Source organism: Rhipicephalus microplus, chromosome 9 (assembly GCF_043290135.1).
Source record: "Rhipicephalus microplus isolate Deutch F79 chromosome 9, USDA_Rmic, whole genome shotgun sequence".
NCBI classification, from domain to species: domain Eukaryota; kingdom Metazoa; phylum Arthropoda; class Arachnida; order Ixodida; family Ixodidae; genus Rhipicephalus; species Rhipicephalus microplus.
In genome coordinates this window covers 96,531,560-96,555,506 of record NC_134708.1, presented here as the reverse complement: position 1 = coordinate 96,555,506, position 23,947 = coordinate 96,531,560, and the positions used below count along the sequence as shown (strand labels likewise).

The window sequence follows — 23,947 nt, the reverse complement described above, 5'->3', positions numbered from 1 at the left end:
GCAGGGCCAGTAATCTTGTTTCCTCTAGTAATTAGAGGCTCAGCGATGCTTTGATATTAGTGATGCTCAAATGACGAATGTAGTTTCTGGTTATGAATCGGGCAGCTTTATTCTGGATGGATTCAAGAGTGTTAAGTATGTTTCATGTGGGTTACAAATGAATGAGGCATATTCTATTTTCGACTGAAGAAGTAAGGTGTATGCCCCAAATTTTGTCTTCAAGTCAGCTTAGCGTAAGCGGCGTCTAATGAATTCAAGTGTTTCAGATGCTTTAGATGTTATTGCGTCAATTTGGCCATTCCATTTATCAGTAAGAGAAGTCTAAGTCCTAGTTATCTCCAAGTTCACTTTGGGCTGACCGCAAACAAACACAAGCGAGAGAGAAAAAGAAGGTAGCTCAGGATTAGATGGGTCGTGAATAAAGAAAAGTTTCAGGCTTGCAATAATGTGGGCTGAACCAAAGAGAGAACTTGTAGCTTGAGAGTAATGCAAAAAAAAAAATGAACAAACTGCACACACAGCAATCTCACATTTATCTTGAGCTCCAACTTCATAAATAATGCAGAACCACAGTTCCAACTGTCTAACATGTTGAATATGCTTGTGTGACTAGTAAATCTGATGTTTGAAGTGAATTCGTGAATGGATAGTGATATGTTTTAAATAATTTGAGGACAAGTAAAAAAAAATGAGTGCATTTGTAAACCTGCACAATATATATTGTTTTGGTTGAAACAAGGCATGTGTGAATGTCTTTTTTTTTTTTTTAAAGGAAGCGGAAGCAACTTTGAATAAGTAGTAGCAGGATTTGACTTGCAATAGAATGCAAGAGACACACCTGCAAAATATGTTACGTTTTAAAATGTACTGTACTTCCAGCATATAAGCAGGTATAACAAGCTTTTAAACTCACAAAATGATTAATCGATGAGAGGGTATAATATATATTTAACCTTAAAGGGAATTGACACGAAATTTTTCACTTATCGTTTTTTTGCGTCAAATGATAAGCCAAGCAGCCGAGAGCACAGATAACGTACCGATAAACGTGAGCGTGTCCTGAAAAATTTATTACAGCACGCTTTTAAAAACTAGTTTCTGTTCCTACTGTACCCTGACCTCACGACATGGTATGAACAGCACCATCAGGTGGTAGTATGCGTACGCGCAAGTATTCATTATGTATCCTCGTCCGCCCGTCGCTTCTTCGATTGTCTGCTTCATCTGCTGCGCGCTGCACGTGTGGCAACTGTCGTGGCAGGAAGGCACATCGTTAGGATGGCGGAAACGGCATCACTTTAGGGCTGAAAGATGGTGCCAATTGGGAGGCGCCACTGGTAAGCGCCCATCGCAGATTTGTTTCTCGCCGCTCAGATAGCCCCCATCACCCTGATATCTGTGGATATCGCCGTTACCGGTGGGGTGAAAAACATTAGATAAACCGTTTCTGACATGAACTAACTTATGATTTCAAAAGATGATGTTTGAAGTGTGCTATGCCTGTAAGGCAACGTCCGTTTCCGAACCACCAATGAAATATTGAGCCGTGATGGAAGGCCATTTCGCAGGTAAACAAAGAGTGACACTGGCCGTCTGGGCTAACCGGCCCGCTTCGTTCCCACCTTTGCTCTTTACATCAAGGGGGTTGAGAAAACCAGTTGCACGAGTCAAAGCATCATATAAGTGTACAAGCTTTTATCATGTTGGCAAAATAAGCGCTTGACAATGAGCTTACGCTGAAAAGTGAACAGCGCTACCAAAAACATTGGCTTTGCTAGGCCTAAGCTTGGAGTCGAGAATGAATGTGGGCTGTGGCCATGTTTGTCACTCGCGAAAGTGTAGATTTGTTGGCAATGTTACTAGACAACAAAGCATGGCTGTGTGAGGTTGTTTATTTTCTGTTTTATAAAGAGGATATGAGTCTTCGGAGTGTGCAAGCTGAGATGTCGTATGTGGGCGGAGACCGAGCGCTGATAGCTCATTTTTTTTACGTATCGTGAATAATCGTAGGCCACATGCTGCGTCACACGCCAAATCGGATGTCAAATCGCACTGTGTCCAGCACTTTTTAAGGCACAGGTTCTTCATCGTCAATGTGTAAAGAAGTGCAGCAAACAGAATAAAATCCGCTTGGTTGGCGTCTCCGCCTTGGCCGTGGCGCACAAAGTCGACCCGTGCTTGTTTCAGCGTTGGATCGAACTGGAATCTATAGAACTTGCACCTGTTGTCTCCTGTTTCACTGGCATAAGCCAACACACAGGGCAAAATATTGGCGCCATCACGACAAATTTTACATCAAATGATTCCTTTGCCTTCTAATAAGCATATTTATAAGTCGAGCACGCTTATAATGAACCTGAGCCTGACGTGGTATCCGTTCGTTGTATCCCGAAGTTCGTAGTAAATGAAACACAGCTTTTAAAAAAGTTGCAAGTGAAAACACAAAAGTTTTTGCCCAAAGAATACCATGACGCACGTGTTTTGAAGAGCAGAAGCAATAAGGGCGGTCCCGAGTTTATTTCAAACAGCAGCGTGCTCTTCACCGATTGATTGATTTGTGGGGTTTAACGTCCCAAAACCACAGATTATGAGAGACGCCGTAGTGGAGGGCTTCAGAAATTTGGACCACCTGGGGTTCTTTAACGTGCACCCAAATCTGAGCACACGGGCCTACAACATTTCCGCCTCCATCGGAAATGCAGCCGCCGCAGCCGGGATTTGAGCCCACGACCTGCGGGTCAGCAGCCGAGTACCTTAGCCACTAGACCACCGCGGCGGGGCGTGCTCTTCACCGAGGCCCGTGGCATAAGCTGCATGAGGCACTGGCTCCAAATTTTCATCGGTCTCGCAATCCGATTCTTTCAAATCGCTCTTGCCACGTACTACATTATGCTCTAATCCGTGCACGGTTTCGCAGTGTTGGCATCATCATCGGCTGTAATCAATCCATTGCAACAGATGTCCCACCCACTTTCCCATGTCGGAGTCGATGACGCGCTCTCAGAAATCGCTGCCACAGTGGTCCTGTTCGGAAGCTTCAGGCTTGGTATCAAGCCTGACGTCGACGAAGTCAGCCTCGCGAAAACAGTTTCGCGTGCATGTAGCAGTCACCGCCGCCCACAAAATATTCTCCATCTCCACAGCTGAATACTAAAACGCCCGAAGTGGCAAGTTGGCTGCCAGGTGGTCAAGCGCTCCGCAACGCGGCACTTAAGCCAAGTGGTCCCACTTTTGACGTTTACTTGAGCGGCAGGAAAAAGCGTGCAAGACCACCCGTCCGCCATCCTGACCACACACGCACACACCAAGAGCGGGAAAGACACACACATGCCAGAATGCATGGTACAGCTCTGGGCCCGTTGCTAGTTGGAAAACGAAATTTCTGAATTTGAGTCAGCGTGGCTGGTGTCGCAGAACGGTGGGGACAAGCGAAGGAGTTGTTATCAAGAGAGGAGAGCAGCTTTGCGAGAGAAGGGCAAGGAGTTGCGATAGGGTGAAGAGAGGGGGGGATACAGCAGGAAGGCGACGTTGAAAATCATAACACGTGGGAAGGAGGAAGGTCGGGTAGCTTGCTTGAAAGGTCCGCGAAACGCGCAACTCCCGCGCAGAGAACTTGAAGAGTGTCTGCGCGCCCGGCGGTGTTCAATGCATTGGCAGCTGTCGTCAAAAAATCCTTTGTTGCGCCAGCGGGTTCGCTTGGCCTCACCGACAGATATTTCGCGATTCGTTTGGTGCTAATTAACAGCCGCTTTTACGCTTCCGCACGCGTGCGGAGGGCATGCTGAGCCGAGTGTGAAGTGAGCGAGAACAGGTCCTAAAAACAAAACGAATCGCGAATTATCAGGGTCGGCAGGGTAGCGCAAACGCTATAACGATATGGTAAGACAAGACGCGGACAATCGAATACAGTCGGTGGCCAACGATGTCGGCAAATGGTCTGGTCACTCCAGGCCGGCGACGCCAACGACAGTACCAGCGACCAAAAACAGAAAAGATGGCCGACCTGTCTTCGAAAGATCAGTGGCAGTGTTAAAACACGCAGCTCTCTGTCCCTTGACCCCCGCAAAAGCGGGGAGACAAAGGATGGGGAGGTGCATAACATAATGCGGTCGGGGAGAGCGGCAACTAGAGGAGCGCGGAGGCAGGGTCGGCGTTGGGCACCTCACCGATGTCTGATGGGTGGTCGAAAGTGGTTTTCCCGGAAGTCGGCAGAGCGCGGACTCTGTTCGCTGTAATTGATCGGCGGCGTTTGGAGACGTTCGTTGTAAGTGCGATTTCGGGCCATTGAAACAATGCATATTTTCACGGTCACGCAAATATTGTTTGTTTTAAGCAAAAGTTCGTTTTAAGTAGGGTCGTTATCTGTGAGCTTGACTGTATTTTATTTGCGTGTGCGTACACTATTCAAGACTCCGCTAGCTCGATCCTCAGGAATGCTGGATAACAGTGACCGCATGACGCAAGCAGACGATCGAGAGGGCGACCCGCAAGTGCCATTTTTGTGTTTTGGCACTTGACATCATCAGAACTTGTCAGACTGCAGTGTGAAGTCACTAGGATTAGTACAGTAATTTGACGTCAAGTTAGTGTCAATGTCGGTAGGTTCCCTGGGAGAAATTTGACTTTAATATGAAAATAAAATATTTTATCAGCACTGGCTGAGCGTCACACTTGTTTAGGGGGTGTCTCTGTATGCAGGAGATTAGTACGGTGGAGTAAACTCGCTTGCGAACACACGTGTCAGTACCTTTTTAAAAATGACGCTTCGCGGCAGTGCAGATTTCCCCTGGACAGGTGTGTTCTCGGTACAGCAATGCTCTTCTGCAGTGAAACAACCTTTAGAAGTGTGCTACAAATATACAACTAACTATTCGCTTTGAATACTTCAAAATCACCCGCAATATATATTCACATCAACTATAATTAAAATACATTAATACTCGTTCGAAATTCAAAGGGCTCGAATATTCACACAAGCATAATAATCAAGCAAGAAAACGTGACCGGAGATCACCAACACTTTGTCCTGTTATAGACAAGACATATGCCAGGGATAATGCTGACTGCTCACCCTTCCGCCATTGGTGACGTTTCCTCGACTGTTCTGTCCATTCTATCCAGTCCCAAACCACCCTCAGCTTCAGCTGCAGGCGAGGTCGAGTCTGCAGCCATGCTCCACACGCTGGTGACACAGATATTCAATGCTTCTTCTTCATGCTTGTTGTCTTCCGGTGTTGGCGTGACACTGTAAGAGAATGTGAGAAACCTGCGTTGAATTCTCTCACCATAGACGAAGAAAAGAAAGGTAACTTTAGGGGCTCGTTGTTTTTGTTAGAAACAATATTAGTGAGAAGTAACTAACAATGATCCCAAGAGAAGTATTATATTTACTTGCATATTTTGTGCACTTTTTTTCATAATTTTGGGGCTTCAATATGTGGGGATTCCGCAAACGCATACGAAATAATGTGCGATAGTCCTGACACATGCAGTATATTTATAAGAAATTAATTTGATGACTAATGAAGTGTACTTTTTATTTAACAGAATTAGCTTATGCTTTAACCAGTCAGGTCCAGTCATGCACGGTCTAGTTGGAATCACTGATCGAGAGGTCTGATTCGGAATCATCGTCGCAGCCCCTGTCACCACTCTACACAAGCTCATTGTCCACGGTTCCGTCAGGCTCGTTCAAATTTTCTCGGCAATGGCAACAATGCTTGGAAAAACCATGTCCCGCGACACAGCGATACCGTACGACCTAAAAGTTCACCAGCAACTGAAAAAGCCTTTTTCAATGGCAGGAGACATGTATTAGCAAGCATGCGTTCGTCTGCTTTCTCTTGTGCGCAGTGCGTCTACACACAGCGCACGACTCGTGCTTCGCCCAGAACACACGTCGCGTTCTCGACTGACGCGCTGTTGTTGGCGCTCAAAAAGCTGCAACACACGACGACTGGCGTTACGTAGACCAGGACGTTCGCACCGCTTCCACCACCATTATTTCCAACAGGCCCCTCTGGTTTGCTTGCTGCTCCTAGCGACATGCAGTAATCGTGGTCCTCAATGCACAAAAAAATCATGTTTTGAGATAATCAGAATTAAAGTTAAGAGTGTACATTATTTTAAAAGTACAATGAGATAGCAGCAAGTCGATTGGCCCATTAAATAAACACCAGACAGACACTCATCACCAATTAAAATTTTTCTTTTTGTGTTCAAATGTCTTGCCTGGCGAGCCTCCTTAGTCACCTGCTGTGCTGCCCTTTGAGCAAAGTACTGTCGAAGCACTTAAAGGGTGCAAAGGCCCTGCACTGTGCAGCGCCCTGGCGAAATTTCCAAGGGGTTCAACACATTCACACGGGCTATACTGCCATCACTAAAAGCGAGCACAGCATCAAGAGTGCCTATTTTCAGCGTTTGATATTCGAGGAAAACATTTTGCGGAGTGCACTCTCACACGACAGTTCAATGAATCGTTAGGGTTTTGAGGTTTCCCACGAAGGAATTTAACGAAAAAGTCTGAATGAGCTCATTACAGGTAACAACAGATGCTGGGAGGTGTTCTTTATGAATGAATGAATGGTGCACCACTCAACTTGGCTTCGTTGAATTTACACCAAGTTTCGGCGTCCTTCGGGCAATGGACACGAGATGCAGTGGTATCATTTGATGCTGTGTGAAAATATGTTGCCTAAACAGCTAGTCGCATGTCCTTCAAGCTGGCTATACTTCTTTTAATGGCCAAATGATAATAGTTTTGGTACCTTCCAGCGATGACATTCCTAAGACGTCCCCAGCCAGATATATATTTCCCAACAGAAAGCTTGATGCCTCTGCTTTCTTTAATTTATCGCATTTTTGGGCCTATTCTTTTCTGAACGTGCCAAATGCACCCCAGCTTTCAAATAGTAACCTCTCCATACGGTTATGATGCTTGAATTGCAAGGAATCTCTTGCTACATAAAAATAGAGGCAGGGCAGGTGGCCACACAAGTTTTGAAATATGCGATTTTAGAGAAAAAAAAATTGCACAGAGACAAACGACTAATTCTTTTTCAGAAAAGACTACAAATTTGAAGTAACGTGAAAAAAAGAACTTCAGTACTTTTGCTTATTCTGTCCTCTTAAAAACTGTAGACAAAGTACCCCTCAAATACTGCAGTCACGGCTGTATTTCAACCTGCAGTTACAAAAATATTTCGAAGGCTCTAGCTGCTGCTCAATTAAATAATTATGGTATTTCTTGTCAGTTAAAGGTAATTGTAACATTCCCTTGTTAATGAATATTTCTTTCGAATAAGATCTGGAATTCTTGTGCTGTTTTGAAAATTGTCACCTCACCACTCTAGGCCTGCTCTGGCCCGTCTAGTAAGGCTAGTCTAGCGTACTGCTTTATTGTTATGAAAATACTTGAACTCTATTCCATTTTTATCCATATTCAATTCAGTCTCCTCGTGATTTCATTCATATTCGATTTCATTCCAAAAAAAAATCCACTATTCACACAACTGCATCTTCAAGGGTTGCTGCACCTAAACCCATATTCCCATTCACCACTGTAGACTAGAAAGGCTTTTCCCTTTGTCAGTACTGCCCCCGAACAACCCAACAGCTTTCATTGAAGCTGTATGAGTTCGCTTCTCATCATGATTGGTCAAGTGTCATCCTTATTGTACACCCATCCTTTGTGTAATGCCCCCACATAAAGCCTTTACCGAAATAAAGGGAAGGTGAAAAAAAAAGTGCAGCTGCTGCAAAGAAGTCCAAAAGAAATAGATAGTTCAATCGATATACTCATTCTTGAGCAATTGAAAATTTCCTCAACAATAACAAAGATACTGTCCAAATACAAAGACAAAGTTAAAGAAAAAGGTTGATTATTTTCCACAGTAAAAATATGCAGTACTAGGCTATAGAGGCAACTTTAACAAGGTTATTACTAACCAATAAATGGAACCAAGGCACATAGCATCAGCCTTCTAGAACAATCTTCAGGATAGTCTACACTGCGTCATGTGTTTTCTAATGTGTGAATAACGTAAATTTTTTTACTGCTTCAATGAACATTGAATTTTAACAGTCAACTATACAAAGCCATTGACAGACATGATAATAGTAAACGGGACAAACACTAAGCTAACAAAATTTGTAGAAAAACCAAACATATTACCTCCCCCTATATCTATATATATATATATATATATATATATATATATATATATATATATATATATATATATATATATATATATATATATATATATATATAAAATGTCACGACCAACTGGCAAGTTCTACAAGTGAGTATGGGTAAACTAAAGCCTAAGTGTGCCTACTGTAAGTGTAACTGGCAACCTAGATTGTAATTGTTAACTCACACTACATGCCTGAGAAACACCAAAGCATACTTGGGAGTAAGTAATCAGGAAACCTTACTGCCACCATCAGGTGTTGTAGCAGCAACTGTGCACTAGGTACCTCTGAAATGCTGCAGGTGCCCGCTGAGAGCTGCTCACAGCATGGTGTACAATCGGAGCATTGGTAGACATCACGGTTGTGGTATGCGCAATGCACATTGTGGGTGCGATGAGCGGTGCTGGCGTCGTTGAGGTGACGAGAATTGTGACCTGGCTTGCCACAGGTCTGTATTAGAGACATCCAAATGTAAGTGCAAAAAAGAGCTAGACCAGAACTAGCCAGACAAAGCACAGAAACAAAAGTTGGCAAAGTCAATAAGCGTACATCAGGGGCTGTCATCAGAGATGATTGCTTGCGGGAAATAGTAACGTTTCATATGAGGCAGAATCTATAGTGACTAATGACTGAAGCGACTACCCTTGTGTACCTTTCTTAAACCAGCCAATGACCATGCACTAAAAGAAATCTTCAGACTATCTCCCACTCAGAATGTCAAGCCAGATATGACTGTACAATCGCAACGAACTTGGCCCAGTCTACTGTATTGCACTCAAAACGGCTTGAAGCACGAAACAGTAATGTGAAATGGACTTGAAGTTGATGTTTTGAGAACAGTATGCATGTTTAAAAGCAGTTGCGGTTGCTTGAGCAGCGATGGCCGTTTTGAAATGTATTTATAGTGTATTCACATCAGCAACGGCTGACTTTAATGCGTTTCTCACTATGCCTTTGTAACGAATGACATGTATGTAATGGCAGGAGCGTTTCACCTTGCAGCTACGCAGAACACTTTGAGGCGGAGTTCATAGTAGAAGCGTCAGTGCTTGGCATGAAGTGAAACACTGCACAGAATGTGTTGTACTACATCTTTTAATGCTTCCCCATATGCCTCTGCTTCAAATACAGAAGGCATACAGTACTATCAGCATCGAATGAAACTTGAACAGCGGCAAGCAAGCCTTCGGGATTGTAAAGAACACGCTGTCCAGTTATCACAATTGACAGGCGCGCAGATTCTGTTTGGCAGTTCTAGGTATATATGTGTACAGCCCATACTGATAAGTGGACAGCAGCTACTATACCATCACGAAGGCTTCCTGCTGTTTGGGTTTCATTTCGCACACGTAGTACAAGAAACAACTGAACAGCCAACAACGTCCCTGAAAGTCCACGAATGAAAGTTCCCAGAATTACCTACCCTATAAGCACATTAAAAAAATAAAGCATCTTACAATAAACTAGTCCAAATTTATTTGACGATGCAGTTAACGTTGTGACAACAGTGTCTTGATCGGGCAACTTAACATATGACTTCATCTCGTCGCGAAGCGGCATGATGAAGCGATGTTAAAACAAACTGTACACCGCAACACGAATGTACACTTGTAAAATGAACTTGCGACCGGCGATTCAATAGAATACAAGTAAAGAACTTACTTTGGCTTGATGAAACTAGGAACTGTGACACCGTTGTATAATATGAACTCGGGAAAAGTGATGGTGTTGGCACCTCCAGGTTTTTCTGCATGAAGGAAAAAAACAAGAAAAAAATCTCCCCTCAAAAACTGACACCACGTTGACAGAGAGCATAGCGACACATATTGTCTTTATAGCTTTAACATTACATTCATAATGTTCTCACTAGTCAGTGTGTTTACTGAACAGGTTGAGAATAAGTTAAGCTGCACTGTTATGGCACCCGAGAAAAGAAACATCACTCCCGAGAAAAAACCCTCACCCTTCTTGCCTCAGCTAGAGTACACAAGTGGCACACCACTCCTCGAAATGCCGGAGCCCCGCTATAATTTTTCCTCCTTATATTTCTATTTTGACAGACAGAGCAACTTCAGAAGCAGCGTTGCGAACTCTGCATTTGATTCTACAATGCGATTAGGCACGTTCCTAGTAATGCTCCTTGTGTAAGGGAGGGCAAGTATGTATGGAACTAACAGTCTTGCTGGAAGCACCGCCCCCCTTCGAAACAAGGGGTGCACTATCTCCTATTTGAGTGATTTTTACCAAAGGAAAAAGTGAGAGCGCAGTAAACTAAACGAAAAACTATGCAAGAGATGGAATGGAAGCAACTCAACAAACTTTGCAGATGTGTTAACCTCACACTGAAAATTTGCATTTCCAATGTAAGCTCAACATTCTAACGTAGCACTGACAGTTGGTGTGGGTTCATAGTTAACAACGACGCAAAAAACACGGGACACAAGATCCTTGTGTTCTTATCATTTTGTGTCCCGTATTTTTTTGCGTCATTCATAACTATTAACAACATAACCTTTCATAGTTATTTAGTGTAAGGATATATTGTTACAAATGTGACCAAGCCAGAGGGGCGACCTTATATTGAATGTGTGAAGAGGTTTATTAGCCGTTAAAGACAGTGACGAGACAGCGTGAAGAACCGTCCAGCGATCGGCACAGCAACGAACCGAAGCACGAGCCGAGAGAGCCGGGCGTTGGCGATGCTGCTCGCTGCAGGCACATCTTCTTCTTCACAATCGCCCCCGCTGAAAAAGGAGCCATCCTGGCGACTTAAGAAGTTTCAGGCAAAGGCTCATGGTACGGTTTCAGTCGGGAAACATGGACGATGTCACGTGCACGCCGGCGCATGTCGGCCGATCGGGAAACTGGTTCAATTAGGAAATCGACCGGAGAGGTTTTCTCCAAAACAATGTAAGGCCCCTCGTACCGGGGGACAAGTTTCGAGGAGAGTCCCGGTGTTTGGTATGGGATGGCAAGCCACACAAGAGACCCTGGGGCATAGCTGGGTCCGGAAGAGAGGTGCTACGGGTTTCTTTCTGGCGTTGTTGCTCTTCCGAGGTGAACGCACGGGCGAGCTGGCGGCACTCTTCGGCTTGTCTAGCAGCATCGGAGATATGTGGACACTCGGAAGCATCGGGACGGTAAGGAAGTAGGGTATCAATTGTATGGGAAGGCTCACGTCCGTAAAGAAGAAAGAAAGGTGAGAATCCCGTGGTGGTTTGTATTGCGGTGTTATATGCGAACGTGACGTATGAGAGAACACGGTCCCAGTTGCTATGATCAGATGCCACGTACATTGAGAGCATATCACCTAGCGTGCAGTTGAACCGTTCCGTTAGTCCGTTAGTCTGCGGGTGGTATGCTGTCGTTTTCCGATGAATGACGTGGCATTCCGAAAGCAGAGTTTTGACGACCTCGGAAAGGAAAGCGCGGCCTCTGTCACTAAGGAGCTCTCGAGGTGCACCGTGTCGAAGGATAAAGCGTTGCAAAATGAAAGAGGCGACATCCTGAGCTGTAGCGCTCGGCAAAGCGGCTGTTTCGGCGTAGCGTGTCAGGTGGTCAACCGCCACTATAATCCACCGATTACCATCTGGTGTCAATGGAAGGGGACCGTAGAGGTCAACGCTGACGCGATCAAATGGCTTGGCAGGGCATGGAAGTGGCTGCAATGCGCCAGTCGCACATGACAGTGTTGATTTACGTCGCTGGCAGTCAGGACAGCACTGCACGAATTTACGTACAAAATTGTACATGCCGCGCCAGTAATAGCGATGGCGAAGGCGTTCATATGTTTTGAACACTCCGGCGTGGCCAGATTGCGGATCGTCGTGAAGGGAGGCGCATACTTGCGATCGTAAAGTGCGTGGAATGGCCAGCAACCACCGGCGGCCATCGGGAGCGTAGTTGCGTCGATGAAGAAGTTGATCGCGGATGGCGAAATGGAAAGCTTGACGTCGGAGGGATCGAGATACTGGAAGGTTGGGCGTCTGATCTGGTGGTAAAGGTGAGCGGGACAGGGCATCAGCGTCAGAGTGTTTGCGTCCGCAGCGGTATACGACGCGAATGTCCAACTCCTGGATGCGGAGTGCCATCGCGCAAGGCGGCCAGAAGGGTCTTTCAACATGGAGAGCCAGCAAAGCGCGTGGTGATCAGTTACTAGATCGAACGGGCGGCCGTATAAGTACGGCCGGAACTTTCCAAGCACCCACACCAGGGCCAAACACTCTTTTTCTGTCACGCTGTAATTAGTTTCGGCTTTCGTCAGAGTGCGGCTAGCGTAGGCTACAACGTATTCTGAATAGCCGGGCTTTCGTTGAGCGCCTAGCCCGACGTCGCTGGCGTCGGTGTGCACTTCGATAGGAGCCGTCGGGTCGAACTGGTGAAGAATAGGTGGGGAAATGAGCAAACGGCGCAGAGTAGTAAAGGCAACGTCACATGCAGGGGACCAGGAGGTGAGGTTCACGTCACCGCGAAGAAGCTGGGTTAACGGTGACATGATAGATGCAAAATTGCGAACAAAGCGCCGGAAATAGGAGCATAGGCCTAGAAAACTGCGAAGTTCTTTCATGGTCGTCGGCTTGGGAAATTCTGCGACTGCTCGAAGTTTTGCTGGGTCTGATAATACGCCGTGCTTGGACACGATGTGGCCTAGGATGACGAGCTCGCGTGCAGCGAAGCGGCATTTTTTCAGGTTAAGCTGCAGGCCAGCGTTGGTCAGACAACTCAAAACGTGCCTGAGGCGAAGGAGGTGCGTAGGAAAGTCATGGGAGAAAACCACGACATCGTCGAGGTAACAGAGGCACATATTCCATTTGAGGCCACGTAGCGTATTATCCATAAGACGTTCAAACGTGGCAGGCGCGTTACAAAGCCCAAAGGGCATGACGTTAAATTCATATAGTCTGTCTGGTGTAATAAATGCCGTTTTTTGGCGATCGGCTTCTGCCATTGGGACCTGCCAGTAGCCAGACCACAAATCTAGCGACGAGAAAAATTCTGCTTCGTGAAGGGTGTCAATGGCGTCATCAATGCGCAGCAAAGGATAGACGTCCTTGCGGGTTATCTTATTCAAACGACGATAGCCCACGCAAAATCGGATAGATCCGTCTTTCTTACGCACCAGGACGACGGGAGACGCCCAGGGACTGTGAGATGGTCGAATGACGTCTCTACGAAGCATATCTTCGACTTGATCGTTGATGACGCGGCGCTCTTCAGCGGAGACACGGTATGGTCTTTGACGCAGTGGTTGGTGTAGGCCGGTGTCAACATGATGTTTGACTTGTGATGTGCGGCCCAGTTGAGGTTGCGACACATCGAACGAACTCCTGAACTCATGCAGAAGATCCAGCAGGTCGGCATGTTCAGTGGGAGTGAGAGTGTCGGCGATGGCGCTGGAAAACGTATCATTGGACGACTCCCCGAGTGCCGACAGTGCTTTTGGGTGGTCGCAGTAGTCGTCCGGGACATCAAACAAAAACGAAGGGTCGAGATCCTGCAAGCGGCCGAGACATTCCCCCGCAGGCAATGTGACAGGTGTGGAAAGCGGATTGCTTACGAACATGTTGCTTCTTCCGGCGGCAAGGTCAATTGTTGCGAAAGGCAGGGGCAAAGCTTGACGACATTTGAAGATATCGGAAGGCATAAAAAGAACTGTAGCGTCAGTGTAGGCGTTGCATGAAACAGGAACAAGGGCGAAATTTCCAGGCGGAATATCGGTATCTTCATGAACGAGCAACTTCGGCGGCTGATGAGGAGCGTCCAGTAATGGGACATCACAGAAGAGTGATGTCCCATTACTCAACTTTGGCATGTGCGCAGTCTATGACGGCATTATGGCTGGATAGGAAGTCCCACCCGAGGATGGCGTCATGCGAACAGACAGGAAGAACAATAAACTCCACGATGTAAAGAATGCCTTCGATGGAGACTCTTGCAGCGCAGGCTGCGAGAGGCGTTACTTGCTGTGCGCTTGCGGTGTGAAGCGACAGTCCCGAAAGGGGCGTCGTTACTTTGCGTAATAAACGGCAGAGATTAGCGGCAATAACAGAAGCAGCGGCGCCAGTGTCCACAAGGGCGAAAGTACAGTAACCTTCAAGAGTTACTGCGACCACGTTAGCAGGAGAGGAGCGAGGGCTTAGACGGTTCGAAAACGGCGCAGTTCTTGCCTCTTGAACTGCGTTGCTTAGTTTTCCTGGTCGGAGGATCCGGGCCGGCGACGCATGAGGGAGGGCGATCGCCGACGAGGAGAGGGTGCACGTTGTGGCTGGAAGGCAGGGTGGTCAGTAGGCGCATAGCGAGGTGGCAAGACCGGCCCGTATTGGACGAAGGGTTGGCTGCCGGGATGCGACGACCAGGCATAGACGACCTGCCGAACGTCTGAGGTCGACAGCGGCAGTAGCGAGCAGCGTGTCCGGGAGTGAAGCAAGCGTAGCAAATCGGTCGGTTATCGGGCGTCCTCCAGGGATTGGCGACTGGTGCTGCCGCCCACGGTGCAGTATAAGCAGCCGGGTGTGCGGGCTGTGAGGGCCTGGTGTAGGGTGGTTGCGGGAGCCTACGTACAGCGTCTGCATATGTGAGGGGTGCGGCTACGGGCTGCATCTCTTGCGAAAAGGCGACAGGAGGAGCCACAGGCTGCGTTGCATAGGTTAGGGGCGCGGCCACAGGCTGAGCGGCTGGCGGATAGGCGACAGGAGCGCCTGCCGGCTGTGCGACACCCGGGCAGTGACCACGGCTAAATAGAGGTGGCTTGTAGTGCGCAAGAGGAACAGCTTGTGCAACCTCTTCTGATATAGCAGTGCGAAGCGGGGCAGGTAGACGGGTGGTGGTCTCGTGAGTAAAGGGCACTAGGGAAAGTTGGCGGGCGACTTCCTCGTGGACGAAGGCTCGGACTTGCTGAAGCAATGGTGAATTGTCGGGCATGGAGTCGAAACTGGAGAGCGACTCACCACCAGGCTGAGGCTGCCTAGTCAGAGTGCGTTGCTTCTTCAACTCGTCGTAGCTCTGACACAAGCTGACGACTTCAGAAACTGTGCTTGGATTCCTTGCCAAGAGCATTTGAAATGCGCCGTCGTCGATGCCCTTCAGGATGTTTTTGACCTTGTCAGATTCGGGCATGGTGTCATTCACACGTCGACAAAGGTCGACGACGTCCTCAATATAGCTGGTAAAGGTCTCGCCAGTCTGCTGAGAGCGGACGCGCAAGCGCTGTTCTGCCCTCTGCTTGCGGACAGCCGGCCGACCGAACACTTCAGCACATGACGTCTTGAAGACGCTCCATGTGGGGATGTTGTGTTTGTGGTTATTAAACCACAATTCGGCGACGCCAGTGAGATAAAATATCACGTGGCCCAGCTTGTCGGCTTCATCCCACTTATTGTTGGCGCTCACCAGTTCGTAGTACTCGAGCCAGTCTTCGACGTCGGTCCCATCCGCACCGCTGAAGACCTTCGGCTCCCGTAGCGTAGGATGGCCAGGGCAGTTGAACTGGAGCGAAGGCGTTGATGTAGTGGCGTTGCCAGTCATGACAGGTGGTAGCGTGCGACTTCGCAGCTCCAGGGTGTAGCAACGGTGATTAACAGCACCTTCCACCAAATGTGAAGAGGTTTATTAGCCGTTAAAGACAGCGACGAGACAGCGTGAAGAACCGTCCAGCGATCGGCACAGCAACAAACCGAAGCACGAGCCGAGAGAGCCGGGCGTTGGCGATGCTGCTCGCTGCAGGCACATCTTCTTCTTCACAAATGGAATGTTACTCCTGGGGCCTGGAGACCATTGGCTATTCTTGGGATCTATTTCGCACTGTTTTACGAGTCGTTACAACATTAGCACTCAGCTCTATGTATCGGTGCCTTCGTTTTCAGTTGTTCTCATATTGTGAAAACCATGTAAAATGAGGAGTACATTCTAAAATGACAGTCGTGCTCAGTACGAGCTGAACCACACGTAACCACAGTAACCATTTTCTTAGCCGATATCATCGTAGGGCAAAACAAGCCGCAGTGTGTAGGCAAGTGGGAGCGATGTGCACTCGCAAGAACAGCCAAAACCTCCCCTGACAGCTTAATTGGCACCACAGCACCTGTGCTTGAACGTAAGGTGAATCATATGCACAAACGGGTCCACTGTTAAAAAGAACACTTGCGTGTAGTGCCTGTCCAAATTTTGTTCTCTTGAAAAAGCATAAGGACTTGGATTTGCACAAACTACTGGTGGCTGAAAGTTTTGTCTCCTCTTAACAGACCAGAGCTGTGCACAAACGTTTCCATGTGCACTTACAGTTACAGAGCTAGCAACATAAAACATGCTCCTTCGAGCGTTCTTTTTAACAACGGACTCTATTGTGCACTTGGTCACTGAGATATGCCAGCCTACTAGATATCATATCAATAACTAATGAATGTGGGGGGACCTACTCAAAGGTGCAGAGCAGAGCTGTGCACCATGAACAAGATTATGGTCACATTACTTGCAGCCCTATCTTTCGGATTCAAGTATCCTAACTTGCTTTCGCAGCTTCGGCTGTTAAAGTGTTCACTGTCACAATAACATGGCAGTAGAATCTTCCTTTAGGTAGCTATGCTGAGAGCTGTTTGTTTCAAGCGCTACATCTCAGATGTTATTGGACAGTCATGTGCCTGCAGCAAAGCAACATTAAAAAGAAAGAGTATGATAAGCTGAATAATTAAATCATGCTTATGATTTATTCCAACCATGATCTGGACTTCAGAAAGCCAGTGGGAAGACATCAAATAGATAGTAATGACAGCTGCAAATTCGCACATGAACCCATTATACTGTAAACTTATATGGTATCGACACGGACCTATTTGGGGGTTTATAAATGACACACGGTAAACCTTTAAACAAGGTAAGTAAGCTAGCTAGTTTGATAGACAAAACTGCACCGAGGACATGCAGAAAGATGAAATTCCTCTAGATGTATCTGCAATGCAACTTTGATCGGAATTCTGCACTGCCCTTTCCCTAGCATTACTTCTTTTCTTTGAGCTTAGTGAGTATCAGACAAAACGGCTGCTGGGTGATTCTCTGTAAATGACACGCAAAACTGGGAAAACATCATTGCTGAGAAGCCGTAACTCTTATTCAGTAGAAAAGGCAAATGCTACTGTATACATAGTGTGCACGTGCGTCACCCAGCGCCCCTTCGTCACTTCCGAAATGCGCCACCAACATGCCCGGGTACCTACCGACTATGTCAACTACCACTGCTGTGTTGTCTCCTCGTGCTTGCGCCTGTTTAGTTTTGCCTCACAATGCAAGGTTGAGGGCTGCTAGTGAGGCAAGTTGATTTAATAGTCCCCGAAGAGGGAGCAGAGCTTCAGGGCATTTCTTCACCGAAAGTTATTACCTAAAAGCGAGAATACACATTGCGATTTCCCGAAAAGTCCCGGCGCGTTTGGCTGGCGCGGACTAATAAAAAAACTACTTGAAGAAACTCAGTGATATTTGCGTCTTCAGGTGAAACTTCATTCTGGGTAATTGCCATAGCCAAGCACTTACCTGCAAGAAGAGATAGCTTACCAAGATACTGTACATACAAACTTGTCCGCGACCATTGCGTGCACAATCAGCGTGTCAGGGAGGCGGTTAAAATCGTGATGGCGATCGCGGAAATTCGGGTATTGCATTGAAACAAGCTGTGAAAATGGATGCGAAACAATATTAGTTCGCTTTGAAATATAGCCGATCGGTTCAAGTTGAAGGGTCAGGATTTTGAAAAATTGGTCAATTAATTCCCTAACATGGTCTTCATCATATTCAGGGACTCCACTGTACATTAGCCTATAAAAAAAGTAAAATACAAGGTGAAAAAAATGTCAAAACATGTGCAAAAAAAGGTGATGACCAGCATTACTCCGGCACGCACCACGCGAAGTCTCTATCTGCCTCGCATAATGCTTTTCTCAGCTGTTTTCACAAATTTCAATCAAAGAGGCTCAATGTCAGCACTGTTTAAAACACTTGGGGGGGGGGGAGCTGCTTCTTTGGTGGCCTGGGCCGCAGCAATATATTAATATTAATATCTCTTGTAAACTTGCCTAGCTCTGCACGACTCGTTTTCGATGGGAGCTGCTGCGCTTCGCTCATCCATTCTTAATATTGCCGTGCGAGAGACTTTGGGCTTTCACTTGTTTTAGGGCCACGCAATTTGTAGTGTTTGTAGTGAAAATAATGGGCCCTCGTAGGTCGTGGCGGGCAGGGCAGCCGGTGTACTTGGTGGTTAGTATACGTATCGTACATCTTGATTTTCTGGTCTTGTATCAAGTGAACAAAACGAGGCCTCCCTGATACGATGAGTTCGTTAAAGTACGAAAACAAAAAACCACAATGCTTCCCTTTCAACATCGTACACAGCAACAGATGACGAGCCCCCAACAAACCGGGCTGTAGCACGCGAACTGCTGTAGGTACTCAGGGAGGTAACGGGGCATGGCGGGAGAGGGCGACAACGATGGAAGTGACATCACATGAACACTATTTATAGACTATCTCACGTAAGACACGTGGCCATATCCACCTTAAGATTCTAAATGAATGTCTTACATATTTGTTATTTGGTGACGTGAATTAATAACGTCTGGAAATTTCTGAAGCACCAAGCCAGCCGTCTTTATGCGCATGTGTCCACTGTAGCCTGGTTGGTTCGCTAGTTAAATACCCAAAGTGACAAGGTTGACAGCCTCACATGGGGCCATAAGAAGAGCCCGTAAAATAGCCTATATGAAGCTGTACAGAAAAGTAGCTGCACTGGTGCTGAGTTGGCTGGAACTACTGTGGTACGTCTTGCACCCACTTAGCAAGCATGGTGCCACACCTCTCAAATTCATCGCACATCATGGATTCTCCCGGCAAGCTTTTCTAGGCGCACTATAGTCACTCTCTCTTCCTTTGAATCAGCCACACGAAAAAAAAAACTTCGCAAACACGATACTCTCGCAGAAAAGCATCACTGAACCCTAAAAAACCTTCATGGCAGAATTGACTGGGTCCAATGAACTTGAGAGGTATGGCATAATGCTTGCCTAACAAGGCAACTGCGCACTCCTGTAGCTTTGCCTAACACAGTGCCAGTGCGATTACCTTTGGATACTCCCCATACGCTGACAACGTGCTTAATGAAATAAGGATGCTGTGACAAAATGTTATTTCATATAATGCCAAGGTTAGCAGGCACAAGAGCAAACTCTCACTGCATTGACAAAAGAAACACTGTAAGCAATGTTTTGTGTCCTATTTGCTGGCACAGATACAAATGGGGCCATAGATGAAAGCTAGGGAAAGGCCGAAGTTGCCTGACATCAACGGCATTCTTTTCCATCAAATTCTTTTTTTTTTTGTGCAATGCACCCATTAAAAGTTTGCACTCTGCAAGCATTAACAAAAAGCCTCTATCAAGAACCTTAGTACACTTATGTTCATTACTCATTATTATTATTATTAGCAGCATTCTTTCAAGACTGAGTATGAGATAACTTACCTTGTGCATTAAAGCGCTGACTAGAATGTGTTTCTGAAGATGCTAAAAAAGATCATGAAAACAAACAAAATTATCAGAAAACTAATGTGCTCTACCATTGCCTTTTGCCAATTGTAACATATAGAGCACAAATTCTGGAGCTAACAAGAAAATTCGAGAAGCATTCAAGGACTGCAAGTCCTCCAACAAAACTAAAAAATTATAGGCATAGTGTAATTGATAGCCGGACAGCAGAGTAAATCAGAAGAGAAACAGGGGTAGTTCATATTCTAGATTACATTAGGAGAAAAAAATACAGAATCCGGTTATGTTATGTCCCAAATAGAGAGAACCAACAATCAGTTAGGGTGACAGAATGGATTCAGAGAAATGGGAAGCACAGCCAAGGAAAAGAGGGGCTTGGGCAAAGCGATAAAATTAACACCCTTGGAAAAGAGGGGCTTGGGCAAAGCGATAAAATTAACACCCTTGTTACAAAAGCAAAAGCTAACCGCAGTTCCGACCAACCACAATTGAAGGTGCGGAACTGTGGTTGTCAGCAACGACAGTTGACCGATGTTACACAACGCAAATGCGTCCTCAGTTAAGGCGGCTAACCCATCCTCTATGAACGCCACCATTTCCTCGGTTCACCGCCAAATCGAAGTTGCCAAGCTCCGTTTCCTACAACTGGTTGTACTCAGAAAAAAATGATGGGGAAAGAAATTGCGATTGTTCAGTGTACACTTCAGTGTTATATAACAAGTATATATATTTTTTTCTAGGAAAACTAAACAGCGCATTTGCGACCGCACACTGTTCCCCTTCTTCATGGACGCCATGTTTACTTTGGAAAACAGGCTAGCTGAAAAGGCGGTGCTGTCCAAGAAATCGAAAGAAAAGAGAGGCATTCCAGCAAATGAAAGTCAGTTAACTAAAACCAAAACATAATTGCATTTCACCTATGACTTTCCACAAGGCAAATGAGAAAATTATCAGTAAACTTAAGTGCTACTTTCTACAGTAGCAGGCATGCAATTCAGTTCTGTAGCTCCCACAGTACTGCCGAGAAAAGTTGTTGCTAAGGGTAATGAGGCGTTAACCTTGAACGTGGCGGACGTTGTACATGGCTGTTAGTTACTTTGACAAATGGACAGCAATTTAAACAGTTAAAAGCTAGTGGGCGAAGACAGATGAGTATGGTTATTAATGAGAGCATAAGAGGAAGTTCCATAAATGATCCTCCGATTGATTCCGGCTTTTTGTGCACAAGGCAGGCAGCAGATGCTGGCTCACCCATCTCCTCATGAAGATGGTCACTTGTTAACGAACATATATGCAGCAAGCACAACTATAATATGGTGGGAAAGGCGTGGCATAGTTAATGCACTGTTTACTCTGAGGGTGAAGCTGGCACAGTACGGCAAAGCTCTATGTTAACACCTGTTCATTCAAACGTTGAAACGAAGATGCCCAACCAGGTAACATAATACCGCAAACTTGGAAAGCATAGGTAAGAGAAAAGAAGAAGGGGGAGCAGAAAGGTCTGGCGTGTAGGCAGGTGCGCAGGCACACGGAACTGTGCTGCTCTTGCTGGACTATACCAAAGTATCAGCAACACAGTTGAAAGTTACTGCAGATGACACAAAGTACCTCCCATAGGTCTTAGTGCACTTGTGCCACTTCACTACAACGCACAGCACTGCCATGCTGAGCAGTGTCACCTAAGAGCCTGTACCTGTCATGTGTCAAACTATGAGCCATAAAAGTATTGCACTGTTCTTGAACCCTTTATAACACAGGTATCCCTCAGGGAAAAAAAAGGAAACTCACCCAAGTGAGGGAGATGTTTCTGGCTCCTATGAAACCTGTCCAGCCGACGCATTTCAACTTTTCGCTTCATGCTGGTGAAAGAGAACACGGAAGGAGCCCAGTCCGGATTGTCTGTGTCTGACTTGTCGCTTGGCTCACCTGCGTGAAAGCGAGCAATGAGACAACATGTTCAAGCAGTGCAAGCATAGCACTGATACTTGCACTGCAAAGCTGCAAATCATGATTTTGGCCGTTGCGCATACAAATTTGTTGTCCGATTTGATGAAGAAAGATGTTTTTTGGAGAAACGTTTGTGGATTGGTAACAGAATTGTTAAATGCATGTCAAATTATAAGTATAAGCAGAAAACAACAAGCAGCGTCACATCAGGTATGTTTAATTCGCCTGCACCACATGAAACAGTTTACGAGATGCTGCACCTTGCTATTTGTTTCAGCAGTGCAGCATCGACGACGTCTGAACCCTCCCATTCATTTCAAAAAGTGCAGAAAGGGTGCAGCACTGGTTTACCATATTCCTGCACCTCCTATGCTGATGGTGCCCACTTGAAGTAGCTGGGCGTGCGGCTGATGCAGCACTTAGGCGTAGGGGCTGTACCCGCCTCTACAAACGCAGTGTGTTTTGCCAAGATGTTTGCGCCCCATAGACTGTCCGCATGTGCGGCTTGCCATCGGTCGGTTTTAGTTTAATGGCCTAAATTAAGTGAACAGAAATAAGGCCTGCGCTTTGCCGGCACATAGTCACTTGTTTCGGGTGTCACGTTGTGCAATTTATGGACTTGGTGTGCATAGCCGTGAGCCAGTTACAATTGGTGCAGGTGAATCGAATGGACCTATGGCAATCTTTTAAGTCTAGCCATAAAAAATGAAATTGGGGCATGCTGGGAATTTTAACAAGAGCATAGAGCACAAAGAGGGAGCGGCGTCTGAAGAGTTTGACTTGCGGACGCTAGGCGTGCTCCCTTCCAAGCTTTATTTCCCTTCGTGGTGTTGAATGCTACGTACGACAGAGAATGAAAAACCTTTTCTTAGGTCGAAATGAACTGTTTCAGTGCTTTATGAGAGAATAAAGCTTCTGACATGGCCAAGAGCAACACAGAAGGAAAATCAGAACGTGTGTGCATATATGTGCAAGAAATGAATCCCAGTGCTTAGTATACCAGACGTCATTCTCCTGTTAAAACCATTGTACTTACAATCATCTATTATAGCTTACTGCATGCTTTTCAAGACAAGGTTCTGTTTGCATTGCATAAGTTGTTGCCAGACTGCCGCCAAATTTGGTAGAAAAATTTGTTCCTGTAGTTGTGGTATCTTTGTGAGAGTTTGGTGTTGTCCACGGTGCATTTTGCGAGTGCATGAGCGACGCTGGCCGTTTTAATTAACGAAAGGAACCGCGCTTTGCAGACGTTGGGGCGCGTTCTATTCCTGTGTGGGCTGCTGTGCAATTAAGAGATCGTGTCTCAGAGTTAGGGGATCGACGACGCGTCGTCCGCCGTGCATTTCGCGAGTGCGATGAACTTTTTTGCAAGTGCGTGTGCAACATAATTAACGCAATGAACCGCGCGTTACAGAAGTCGGGGCGCTTTCTCTTGCTGCGCAATTAAGAGATCGCGTTTAGGTATTAGGGACGACGGGGAAAACTGAACATAGAGTCGCAGCAAGCACTGCCCCCCCCATCCCCCCCCCACTTTTTTTTTTTTCGCAGCTGATCGTGCCGTGTCAACCGCGTGCCACGATGGGGACGCTACGCTTCCCCTAGCTGTGTCAGCAGAAGACATATCGTTCGGACTCGTGTAATATTCTACAGCTATATACGCCTAGAAGGCTGCTTTATCGAAGCAGTTAAAGCGAATCAAGCGCAACTCGCGCGTACTTGTAAATAGGACCCCGCCGACCAGCCGCCGTCGCTTGCAGGGCCCCACCCACAATAAGCACAAACGACCGAAATTTCAAATAATGAACGCTCATGTGGGGTCCCACTTACACGTACGCGCGAGTCCGGCTTAATTCGCTCCAACTGCGTTGATAAAGCAGCCTTCCAGGCGTGTATAGCTGTAGAATATCCCACGTACCCCGATTAGCCAGTCTTGGGACGTTTATTCGTCACATGTACACGAGTCCGAACGATATGTCTTGTGCTGACACAGACTCGTGTACATGTGACAAATAAACGTCCCAAGGCTGGCTAATCGGGGTACGTGGGATATTCTACAGCTATACACGCCTGGAAGGCTGCTTTATCAACGCAGTTGGAGCGAATTAAGCCGGACTCGCGCATACGTGTAAATGGGATCCCACATGAGCGTTCATTATTTGGAATTTCGGTCGTTTGTGCTTATTGTAGGTGGGGCCCTGCAAGCGACGGCGGCTGGTCGGCGGGGTCCTATTTACAAGTACGCGCGAGTTGCGCTTAATTCGCTCCAACTGCTTCGATAAA

General features: G+C 46.4%; 1 protein-coding gene across 3 annotated transcripts in view; it reads right to left on the bottom strand.

Moving 5' to 3' along the window:
* Positions 1–23,947, bottom strand: part of LOC119163144 (uncharacterized) — a 33,104-nt gene that overhangs the window by 5,741 nt on the left and 3,416 nt on the right. For 2 of the 3 annotated variants that reach the window (XM_075874113.1, XM_037415089.2), the window contains exons 2-6: positions 21,509–21,646; positions 19,697–19,738; positions 9,859–9,943; positions 8,482–8,646; positions 5,072–5,245 (exon numbers count right to left, since the gene is read on the bottom strand). In XM_075874113.1, the coding sequence (XP_075730228.1) occupies positions 5,072–5,245; positions 8,482–8,646; positions 9,859–9,943; positions 19,697–19,738; positions 21,509–21,578 (536 nt within the window). In that variant the 5' untranslated portion in view covers positions 21,579–21,646. The remainder of the gene's footprint in view (positions 1–5,071; positions 5,246–8,481; positions 8,647–9,858; positions 9,944–19,696; positions 19,739–21,508; positions 21,647–23,947) is intronic. The other variant, XM_037415090.2, reaches the window with a different exon arrangement.